We start from the raw sequence: 12380 nt of genomic DNA on the forward strand, positions 1-12380 counted from the left end.
CCGGCCAACCAGCCACTCCACCACAGAGGATTGCCCAAAAAAAAAGAAGGCTGGCATTCAATAAATTTTAAAGTTGTAAACTTTTAAAGTGCTGTGCTTAAAGTGCTGTGTGGCATTTTCCTTCCCTCCTCCACCACCCCTCCTGGGCTACCTTGGTAGTCATCCCCCTATTTGTGTGATGAATGAATGAAGAATGCATGAATGTGAAGCAACAATGACTTTATTGCCTCTGCAAGCGGTGATTGAAGGGAGGAGGGGCGGGTGGTTAGCTTACAGGGAAGTAGAGTGAACCAAGGGGCGGGGGGTTTCATCAAGGAGAAACAAACAGAACTTTCACACCGTAGCCTGGCCAGTCATGAAACTGGTTTTCAAAGCTTCTCTGATGCGTACCGCGCCCTCCTGTGCTCTTCTAACCGCCCTGGTGTCTGGCTGCGCGTAACCAGCAGCCAGGCGATTTGCCTCAACCTCCCACCCCACCATAAACGTCTCCCCCTTACTCTCACAGATATTGTGGAGCACACAGCAAGCAGTAATAACAGTGGGAATACTGGTTTCGCTGAGGTCTAAGCGAGTCAGTAAACTGCGCCAGCGCGCCTTTAAACGTCCAAATGCACATTCTACCACCATTCTGCACTTGCTCAGCCTGTAGTTGAACAGCTCCTGACTACTGTCCAGGCTGCCTGTGTACCGCTTCATGAGCCATGGCATTAAGGGGTAGGCTGGGTCCCCAAGGATACATATAGGCATTTCAACATCCCCAACAGTTATTTTCTGGTCTGGGAATAAAGTCCCTTCCTGCAGCTTTTGAAACAGACCAGAGTTCCTGAAGATGTGAGCATCATGCACCTTTCCCGGCCATCCCACGTTGATGTTGGTGAAACGACCCTTGTGATCCACCAGAGCTTGCAGCACTATCGAAAAGTACCCCTTGCGGTTTATGTACTCGGCGGCTTGGTGCTCCGGTGCCAAGATAGGGATATGGGTTCCGTCTATAGCCCCACCACAGTTAGGGAATCCCATTGCAGCAAAGCCATCCACTATGACCTGCACATTTCCCAGGGTCACTACCCTTGATATCAGCAGATCTTTGATTGCGTGGGCTACTTGCATCACAACAGCCCCCACAGTAGATTTGCCCACTCCAAATTGATTCCCAGCTGACCGGTAGCTGTCTGGCGTTGCAAGCTTCCACAGGGCTATCGCCACTCGCTTCTCAACTGTGAGGGCTGCTCTCATCTTGGTATTCATGCGCCTCAGGGCAGGGGAAAGCAAGTCACAAAGTTCCATGAAAGTGCCCTTACGCATGCGAAAGTTTCGCAGCCACTGGGAATCGTCCCAGACCTGCCACACTATGCGGTCCCACCAGTCTGTGCTTGTTTCCCGAGCCCAGAATCGGCGTTCCACAGCATGAACCTGCCCCATTAGCACCATGATGCATGCATTGTCAGGGCCCATGCTTTCAGAGAAATCTGTGTCCATGTCCTGATCACTCACGTGACCGCGCTGACGTCGCCTCCTCGCCCGGTATCGCTTTGCCAGGTTCTGGTGCTGCATATACTGCTGGATAATGCGTGTGGTGTTTAATGTGCTCCTAATTGCCAAAGTGAGCTGAGCGGCCTCCATGCTTGCCTTGGTATGGCGTCCGCACAGAAAAAAGGCGCGGAACGATTGTCTGCCGTTGCTCTGACGGAGGGAGGGGCGACTGACGACACGGCTTACAGGGTTGGCTTCAGGGAGCTAAAATCAACAAAGGGGGTGCCTGTACATCAAGGAGTATTTCAGGCAGGACTTCACGGAGGGTTCCAATAAGAAATGGTGCACCTAAGTTATCGTTCTTATTGGAACAAGGAGGTTAGCCTGGCCTCTGATTGATACATGGCTAGATTTACCTCGCTGCACCTTCTCTGTGAGTGACTGCAGTGTGACCTAGAGGAATGAGTCCCCTAGACAGGGGAGGAGGCAAATGAGTACAAAACAAATCTGGTCTATTTCTTGTTTTGACCCACTCCATCTATCTTTTACATCTTTGGCTGGCAGCAGACGGTGCAGAAGGACTGCATGCCATCCACATCTCATGGCTGCTCGGCAGAAGATGGTACAGTACGACTGCTAGCCATCTTCATCTCTTGCCTGCCTGGCAGAAGATGGTACAATACGACTACTAGCAATCCTCATCTCTTGCCTGCCTGGCAGAAGATGGTACAGTACGACTGCTAGCAGTCCGTATCGCCTGCCCGCTCACCATAAGACGGTTCAATAGGACTGACTGCAGGACTAAAGAGAATGACCTGGTCAAGTCACTCCAAATTTAGTCCCTGCGCCCATGTCTGCCCAGGCGCTCCCAGCCGACGTGGCCAGGAGCACCTCTGACACGACGAGGACGACTACCAGTCGTATTGCACCATCTGCTGCCAGAAGGCAATGGGTTGCTGCTACTGTACAGCAAAGCCGTACCGCGTCTGCCAGCACCCAGGAGACATAGGGTGACACGGTTACCTGAGCGGGCTCCATGCTTGCCGTGGTATGGCGTCTGCACAGGTAACTCAGGAAAAAACGCGCGAAATGATTGTCTGCCCTTGCTTTCACGGAGGGAGGGAGGGAACGGGGGCCTGACGATACGTACCCAGAACCACCCGCGACAATGTTTTAGCCCAATCAGAGTGCTCCATTGTGACTGCTCTGGACAGCACTCTCAGATACCCGATTGTTTGCTGTTGCTCTGACGCCGGGAGGGGCGACTGAGGACACGGCTTACAGGGTTGGCTTCAGGGAGCTAAAATCAACAAAGGGGGTGGCTTTACATCAAGGAGTATTTCAGGCAGGACTTCACAGAGGGTTCCAATAAGAAATGGTGCACCTAAGTTATTGTCCTTATTGGAACAAGAAGGTTAGCCTGGCCTCTGATTGATACATGGCTAGATTTACCTCGCTGCACCTTCTCTGTGAGTGACTGCAGTGTGATCTAGAAGAATGAGTCCCCTAGACGGGGGGGGGGGGAAGCAAATGAGTACAAAACAAATCTGGTCTATTTCTTGTTTTGACCCACTCCATCTATCTTTTACATCTTTGGCTGGCAGCAGACGGTGCAGAAGGACTGCATGCCATCCACATCTCATGGCTGCTCGGCAGAAGATGGTACAGTACGACTGCTAGCCATCTTCATCTCTTGCCTGCCTGGCAGAAGATGGTACAGTACGACTGCTAGCAGTCCGTATCGCCTGCCCGCTCACCATAAGACGGTTCAATAGGACTGACTGCAGGACTAAAGAGAATGACCTGGTCAAGTCACTCCAAATTTAGTCCCTGCACCCATGTCTGCCCAGGCGCTCCCAGCCGACGTGGCCAGGAGCACCTCGGACATGACGATGACGGCTACCAGTCGTACTGTAACGTCTGCTGCCACAAGGCAAGGGGTTGCTGCTTCTGTGTAGCAATGCCGTACTGCGTCTGCCAGCATCCAGGAGACATAGGGTGACGGTTACCTGAGCGGGCTCCATGCTTGCAGCGGTATGGCGTCTGCACAGGTAACTCAGGAAAAAAGGCGCGAAATGATTGTCTGCCCTTGCTTTCACGGAGGGAGGGAGGGAACGGGGGCTTGACGATATGTACCCAGAACCACCCGCGACAATGTTTTAGCCCCATCAGGCATTAGGATCTCAACCCAGAATTCCAATGGGCAGCGGAGACTGCGGGAACTGTGGGATAGCTACCCACAGTGCAACGCTCCGGAAGTCGACTCTAGCCTCGGTACTGTGGAAGCGCTCCGCCGAGTTAATGCACTTAATGCACTTAGAGCATTTTCTGTGGGGACACACACACTCGAATATATAAAACCGATTTCTAAAAAACCAACTTCTATAAATTCGACCTTATTCCGTAGTGTAGACATACCCTTAGATTCTTAAACCTTGGGTTGAGCACTGTAGCTATCTTTAGAAATCTCACATTGGTACCCTCTTTGTGTTTTGTCAAATCTGCAGTGAAAGTGCTCTTAAATCAAACAACATGTTCTGGGTCGTCATCTGAGACTACCATAACACAAAATACATGGCAGAAAGCAGGTAAAACCATGGAGCAGGAGACATACAATTCTCCTCCAAGGAGTTCAGTCACAAATTTAATTACTGCATTTTTTTTTTTTTTAAACAAGCATCATCAGCATGGAAGCATGTCCTCTGGAATGGGACTAGTTTTGTTCAACATCTTTATTAATGATCTGGATGATTGGTTTAATTGCATCCTCAGCAAGTTCGCAGATGACACTAAACTGGAGGGAGAGGTAGATATCCTGGAGGGTAGGGATAGGGTCCAGAGTGACCTAGACAATTTGGAGGATTGGGCCAAAAGAAATCTGACTAGGTTCAACAAGGACAAGTGCAGAGTCCTGCACTTACGAAGGAAGAATCCCATGCACCGCTACAGCCTGGGGACCAACTAGCTAAGCAGCAGTTCTGCAGAAAAAGACGTGGGGATTGCAGTGGACGAGAAGCTGGATATGAGTCAACAGTGTGCCCTTGTTGTCAAGAAGGCCAACGGCATATTGGGCTGTATTAGCAGGAGCATTAGTAGCAGATCGAGGGAAGTGATTATTCCCCTCTATTTGGCACTGGTGAGGCCACACCTGGAGTATTGCCTCCAGTTTTGGTCCCCCCACTGCAGAAGGGATGTGGACAAATTGGAGAGAGTCCAGCAGAGGGCAACAAAAATGATTAGGGGTCTGGAACACATGACTTACAAAGAGAGGCTGAGGGAACTGGGATTATTTAGTCTGCATAAGAGAAGAGTGAGGGGGGATTTGATAGCAGCCTTCAACTACCTGAAGGGGAGTTCCAAAGAGAATGGAGCTAGGCTGTTCTCAGTGGTGGTAGATGACAGAACAAGAAGCAATGGTCTCAAGCTGCAGTGGGGAAAGTCTAGGTTGGATATTAGGAAACATGATTTCACTAGGAGGGTGGTCAATGATTGGAATGGGTTGCCTAGGGAGGTGGTGGAATCTCCATCCTTAGAGGTTTTTAAGGCTCGGCTTGACAAAGCCTTGGCTGGGATGATTTAGTTGGTGTTGGTTCTGATTTGAGCAGGGGATTGGACTAGATGACCTCCTGAGGTCTCTTCCAACCCTACTAGTCTATGATTCTATGGTGGTCGAAGCATGAAGAGGCAGATGAATATTTAGTATATCTGGAATGTAAATACCTTGCAATGCCGGCTACAAAAGTGCCATGCAAACGTTTGTTCTCACTTTCAGGTGACATTGTAAGAAAGAAGCGGGCAGCATTATCTCCTGTAAATACAAACAAACTTGTTTCTCTTGGCGATTGGCTGAACAAGAAGTAGGACTGAGTGGACTGTAGGCACTAAAGTTTTACATTGCTTTGTTATGGAGTGCAGTTATGCAACAAACAAAAAATCTACATTTGTAAGTTGCACTTTCACCATAAAGAGATTGCATGACAGTACTTGTACTAGGGGAATTGAAAAATACTATTTCTTTGGTTTGTCATTTTTACAGTGCAAATATTTGTAATCAAAAGTAATATAAATTGAGCACTGTAAACTTTGTATTCTGTGCTGTAACTGAAATCAATATATTTGAAAATGTAGAAAAATATCCAGAAACATTTAATAAATTTCAATTGGCATTCTATCGTTTAAAAGTGCGATTAAAACTGCGATTAATCGCGACTAATTTTTTAATTGCGATTAATTATTTTTAATTGCGTGAATTAACTGCGATTTAATTGATAACCCTAATTACAACACATTTTGTTAAGTAGCTTAAATATAATTAAAGTATTTTTAACACAAATTAAAAAAAAAAACACAAAGTTTAGCATGTTTTGGCTGATATACCACTTTTTAAATTGAGCTGCTTTTGGGAATGTAATTGAGAATGTGCCACTTACAAGCTGAAAAAATGGGAATAAATCAGTCTTCAAAAATAATACTACTCAAAATGAGAATGAACTCTTAAAAATGAGACAAGCAAAAGTCCTTGATAACATCCAAGCTGTAAAAGATAATTTAGGTCAAGATTTTCAGAAGCCTCCACTTTTATGGGCACAAATTATAGCACTGACAAACAAATTTCCCACAGTGTATAAAATCAGGTAATTAGATGGGGAAATACTAACATATGCACCCATAATTAATTGTGCGCACAAAGCTGCACACTTAAGTTTTTGAGCTCTCAAAGTTGAAGCCATAGCTGAAGCAGTCACCATACAGACACAAAAATAACATGTGTTTACTAAATCATTTCCAAAAAGCTATTCCTTTCTGTCACTAAAATTATGTTTGGCCTTCTCTTATCTGTCTTTTTCATCCAAGTAGTCAATCAACTCAATGCTACTTCACTACTGGCATTGCAAAAAAGTATAAAACAAAGCATTTGTGTGAATGATTTAACAGGGGGAAAGCACTTTATTATAGTAAATATTAGCATGACTACACACAGTAGCTGCAATTAAAAAGCCAGCATTTATCAAAAATTACTGTACAGTAGTATCTGAGATTACGATAGTTTCCCCCATATTTAGGGCAGGAGATAGGTGCAGTAAATGTGTGGTGATACTGGTAATTGGCAAATTTTGACATTTTACATATTTTCTACTGTACCATCAATGTAAACATGTATGATACCTCCAAATAATTACAAAACTAACTAAGCAATATAAACATACATAAATACCTACAACAAGAAACATTAATAGGTAGAGAGGCATAAATCCACAGAGCGTGGATAAGAATACCAAAGAAATGAAAACAGTTTCCTCATGTTCAGTACCACAAGGAAAAAAAGAGTATACTCTTTCTCATCATTTTAATGAGTAAGAAAGGTTTTCACATTAAATCAGTATTGTTATTACTGAGTAATCTCTAATGAGTTATCATCCAAATTAAGCCTAGAGACAAGTTTTATACTGCTTTCATACAATTAGTCAGTAATAAACCATCAGCAGCCTAAATCCAAATTATAACTTTCCTTTGATACTTAACTAGCCGTTCTAGTTACCTGGTCTAAAAGATCTTCTACCTTCTTTTGCCAGCCATCCCTGGCAGCATTTTTTTCACGTTCTTTCAGTTGCAAGAGCTGAGTCATGGCGGCCTTTTTATCCTCTTCATGCTGAAGCCTCAACTCTTCACGAAGTTTACTACATTCATGTCTGAAAGAAAAAGTAATATAACTAAAACATGATCTAGCCTTTCATAAAAATAAAAATTAACAAGTATTATTGAGAAGTGAATTTGAAATGCTTATATAATTAAAAAAATATTTGCTGTACCTGTACATTGCATTAATAATGACTTGTTTCATTTAATGCATGCTTTTCTTTCCTATTTAAAACAAAGAAAAAACACTTGCCGAAGATTTTCTGTCCATTTTATTTCTAGGTCACGAGCCATTCTGTCAACTTTCATCTTCTCCTCTTCCCTCATAGCAGAAATCTTTGCTTCATGCTGCTGTCTCTCCTGTTCTAGTTCCCCCTGAAAATACAAACTTTATAATGGAGACTCAGCAGCTGCAAAAAAGTATTTTGAACAGAAATCTTTCTCTGAATCAAAATAAAATTCCTGCCAGTGTATAGGACTAGCATTGACATTTTTGGTCATTAAACACTTGTTTACAGGTGCCTTATTATAACATGATTAAAGTATAAAATAATTAATAAAATAATTCAAAAATCTGACTCCTAATGAAGACTGTTTTCATTGTTATTTTCAGCTCCACAAATATTTGAGCTCCCTGAATTATACTTCTGTCATATTTCTGACAAAATATTTTCTTTAATTTATTACTTATTTGAAATTTTTCAAGAAATCATTTATGCAAGTAATGTTTGTTTGTATGTATCATATGCAAATGGTTGGCTGGAAGTATTCAGCACTTGAAATTCAACATTTGAGCTGTTTTGATCAGATACAAAGTTCACATGGTATGTTTTTCTGTTCCTTACCTGGCCAGGCATAATTATAAGAATCAGGTTTTTGTGGTGGACACTTGTAATCAGGAATTCAAAATTCATTTGAACATTTTGTAATATTTGCTTAAACTTCATAGTTACAATAAACATTCCTGCCAGCAGTGTTTGCTTTATTTATGAAAAGCCAACACATGAGGCATGTGGAGAGTATCAGAGTTTTTTTTAAATTAATATTCATGGGACACTTTTTGCAGTATTCGCCCTGCTCTAATCAATACATTCTAAAACTTGCTGAGACAACTGCTAGTATTAACCATTTCTTAAATGTGAACATTTAAATTTCAGATGCTTATTCTTTCTGAATGCACAGTGGTTATCTGAATGTTACAGGTTGGGACAAAAAAAGATGCTAGGCTTAAACTAGCAATCTTTTACATTGGACCTTGGCAAAGACTATTATTCTGCCAGATAGGGGATGGGATTATTCACGTTTAAGCATTTACCTAAAAGATTTACTATGTAAAGGATATTTTCCATAGCAACCACGTATGACATCACAAATAGAGAATTATGATTTCAGATAGGGAAAAAACAACAAAAACAAATAAATACTGAAAATGCTGTTTTCCTTTTCAAGAACCGTAAATGGAAAGAAAATATGACAGTACACAATAAGCAAATTGGTCTCTAAATAGCCTACATTTCTGTAAGGCCTCAGTAGGTTTTTAAAAGGAAATTAACTGAGGGGACAAAGAGTATTTTCACATACATAAGCACACACATAATTTAAGATGCAAATCCTACAGCAAATTTAGTTCACAAAACAACAAAAAATAAATTATATGTTTATATAGCAGACTAAGTCAGAGGTTCACCGAACAGTACTACTGTTTTTTGTTGAATTTAGTTTCAAGAGAAGAATATCCTTAACACCTTTTTTCACTTTACAGTAATTGTGAACCTCTGTGCATTTGCTTTCTGAAGCTTTCTTACTCAGTCTTTTAGGGATATCTTCCACTTTTAAAAAGAAAATTTTAAAAAAGGACATGTCAATTAAATGTTTATTTCATGGTTTGAGCGCACATGAAATGAAAACCAACAAGAGTAAAACACAAAATTCTAGCTCTAATAAAGCTACTCAGAGTTGTTTACAGTACAATTTCAATTAGCTAGAGAAAGATGTATTTGTCGCAACACTCAGTTAATAATAGAAATGACCTCTTAAAATATTCATATCTAATTTTTATGTTCTAAGCCTTGAAATGAAAAAAAAAAAAAGGAAATCAGCATTTTTTTTTAATAGGGCTATATGAAGCCACTTGTTTAATATACCCATTAAAACAGTGGTTCTCAAAGCCGGTCTGCCGCTTTGTTTACCTGCCGTGTCCGCAGGTTCGGCCGATTGCAGCTCCCACTGGCAGCAGTTTGCCGCTTCAGGCCAATAGGGGCTGTGGGAAGGACGGCCAGCATGTCCATTGGCCTGGAGTGGCGAACCGCGGGCAGCGGGAGCCACGATCGGCCGAACCTGCGGACGTGGCAGATAAACAAACTGGTCCGGCATGCCAGAGGCTTTCCCTGAACAAGCGGCGGACCAGCTTTGAGAACCACTGCATTAAACCAGGTCTTGATGTTTAAAAAACAGTCAGTAAACACTGTAATTCTGTTTTAAATCATTTGCTTTCCCATCATGTGGTTACCTCAATATTATACAATGATTCCGTGGTTTCTCTCAGCCTTGCTTTGGATAACTCTAGTTCTTTTTGGAGTATTTCCTGGGTTTCTTGAAGATTGGAGATGTGTCCTTCTGCAGCACCAAGGCCCTGTTCACTTTTTCTTACTTGGTCTTGTAGACAACACACCTACAATATAAAGAGATACAATATTTTCATAATCATTACTAGTGGGAACTAAACAAAATCAGCCTCTTATCTTTCACTCTAAGGATACGTCTACACAGGGATAAAAGACCCACCGTATGGCAAAAGCTGGCCCAGGTCAGCTGACTCAGGCTGGCAGGGCTCAGGCTGCAGGGCTAAAAAAATCACCGTGCAGACATTTGGGTTCAGGCTGGAGATCAGGATCCGGTATCCTCCTCCCTTGCAGGGTCTCGAAGCTTGGGCTTCAGCATGGGCCTGAGCACCTACACAGTGATTTTTAACCGTGGAGTCAGAGCCCCACAAGCCAGGGCCAGGCACGGGTTTTTGATCCCTGTGTATACAAAGAGTTTTACTTTAGTGAATACTATTCTCTTCCTTGTAAATCAATTTTTGTCCATGCAACCTATTTTCTCTTTAATACGACTACTTTCATGTCCTGACAGGCAGAATTCCTCCTATATATTTAAATTTACAATATTTGTAAGATTAATAATTGAACACCTTTAAAGGAAAAGGTATCCAAACCTGCACTTTGGAACATTTTGTGAAAAATTTTACAGAATACAAATAGGAGGGGCTCGTGTTAGACTGTTTTGGGGGGTAGACTGCCAGGGTGGCACCCAGGCAAGCAGTAAGAGCAGAAGAAGTAGCGGTGCTCTGAAATGGGGTGTGGAATTTAGGGACTGAGCTAGGGATACATAGTGAAGAATTGAGGTAAGAACACGTGAAAAATAGGTTGGACTTTGGTACTGCCCGGGCCACTTTGCACCTGCAATCAGGTCCTGCCTGTCCCCAACTCTCATTTTGACCAAATGTGGTCTTGTTCTCAGCTGCTAGCTCAGTCCTTCCTTCTCCTCCCGCGTTTCGCTGTTGCTAGACTCCCAGTCCTCCTTCTCACTATGAAAGCATAGCAGGTGCTGTTCTACTCCTCTTGAGCCTGGTCTCCCTTTTTGTCAGCATGGTGTCATAGTTCAGTGCTGTGTATTAACGAATTTAAGGCAAAAAAAGACTGAATGGAAAGCATGACACCAAGGGGACCCCTGGGACCTGGCAGCTTTAGACAGCAGAGTGAGAGTACAACACGGGGCATGTTGGCCCCAAGGGTAGGTGCAACAAGGAGGGTGGGGGGAAAGGATTAGCAGGTGAAGTACTCAGGAGAGCCCCCGCAGAAGCAGCAACAATCATGACCGAGTGCAGCAGGGAACAGGTGAAATGCCAAGGGGACTTTCATCCCCTGTCAAAAGACTAGCAACAAGACAGAGGAAAAGGGTGAAACTTCGTTCTTGCCCCAGAGTCTGAGCAGAAGCTGAGTGGAAGGTTGGGGAACAGGAGAATCACCAAGAGGAACTTACACTACAGCAAAAGGAGCAGCCAAAGGAATAAAAGTGATGAGAGTAAGTGAATTGTTCAGAAAAGCCCCTGACCAAGCAACAGACACCGGGAATTCCATCCCCTTCATTGACCTATTTTAACCATTAATCAGGACACATTTTAATACAAAAAAGCCTCTAACACACTACAAGAACGTTACATTAAATTCTTCATTTGAAAAACTTCAAATCGTTAGAAGTCAAGCAATTAAAAAGGATCTAATGGTGACCTTAAGAATTCCTCCACTTCAAGTATACAGTACAAAGTATGCAATCGTTAACCCTGAGCAATGCGACATAGTAGTCCGCAAGTATTTATTTTACAAATATGAGTAAACTTGGTTTCAATATTTGGGGCAGAAAATTAAGATTTTTTTAACATGTTTCTACAGTTATTTACAAATACTAATATTACCATCTGTTATTGATATTTTCCTCCACATTAGGGAGGAAAAGATCAGTTATTACTAATTTGTTTTCTGGACTTCCATATCCTATCTAGATTTTTCTCATAAATTTTGATACACAGGCAGCAGAACCAATGAAAAGAAGGCACCTCAGCTCCTCCTGTTCTGGGTCTTTCTTTGCTTCTTAGTCTCTTGGTTTCCTTAGTTATTATTTTTATAAAAAAATTAAAAATTGAAACAGAAGAAAAACTAAAAACAGGCCAAGTCCAAGAATACCAGGAATAATGATGTGTAGTTGCAGCCATGTCAATCAACAATCCCCTGCCCCAAAGATCCTTCCATGGATCTTACATATGCCTATCACAACCTGTGGTATACCTCTAAATGCCCCAACAACTGTGTGAGAGAAACTAGTCAATCACTATGATCTCAAATGAACTCACACAGGAAAATGATAAAAAGACAAAAACACCCGATTCACCTGTGAGTGAACACTTTTCACAAAGTGACCTATCAGTCCTCATCCTCAAAGGAATCCTGCACAAAACTTTCAAAAGATGAGCTTGGGGGCTTATATTCATTACTCTGTCAGACACTAAAAATCATGGACTGAACATAAGCACTATATTTATGGCTTATTATAACAATCTATAACCAACTAACTCCCTCTTTTTCTCCCATGACAGCAGAAATCTTAATAGGCCACTCTACCTTGAATGGTTGATTACAACACATGCTAACTACTTATGCTAAACAATCTGTTCCACCTTGCATTTTTCTGTGATGCTGGGAGTTTCTCTCTCA

At 42.5% G+C, this 12380-nt stretch overlaps 1 protein-coding gene across 10 annotated transcripts in view; it reads right to left on the minus strand.

The window, feature by feature from the left end:
* The window catches only part of FAM184A (family with sequence similarity 184 member A), a 171121-nt gene that overhangs the window by 62226 nt on the left and 96515 nt on the right, over positions 1 to 12380 (minus strand). For all 10 annotated transcript variants that reach the window (XR_007355835.2, XM_048844683.2, XM_048844687.2 and 7 more), the window contains exons 7-9: positions 9620 to 9781; positions 7364 to 7485; positions 7013 to 7163 (exon numbers count right to left, since the gene is read on the minus strand). Coding sequence is in view for 9 of the 10 variants with exons in the window: in XM_048844683.2 (XP_048700640.2) it covers positions 7013 to 7163; positions 7364 to 7485; positions 9620 to 9781 (435 nt within the window). In the remaining variant the exon portion in view is untranslated. The remainder of the gene's footprint in view (positions 1 to 7012; positions 7164 to 7363; positions 7486 to 9619; positions 9782 to 12380) is intronic.

The sequence above is a fragment of the Caretta caretta genome, chromosome 3 (genome assembly GCF_965140235.1).
Source record: "Caretta caretta isolate rCarCar2 chromosome 3, rCarCar1.hap1, whole genome shotgun sequence".
NCBI lineage: Eukaryota > Metazoa > Chordata > Testudines > Cheloniidae > Caretta > Caretta caretta.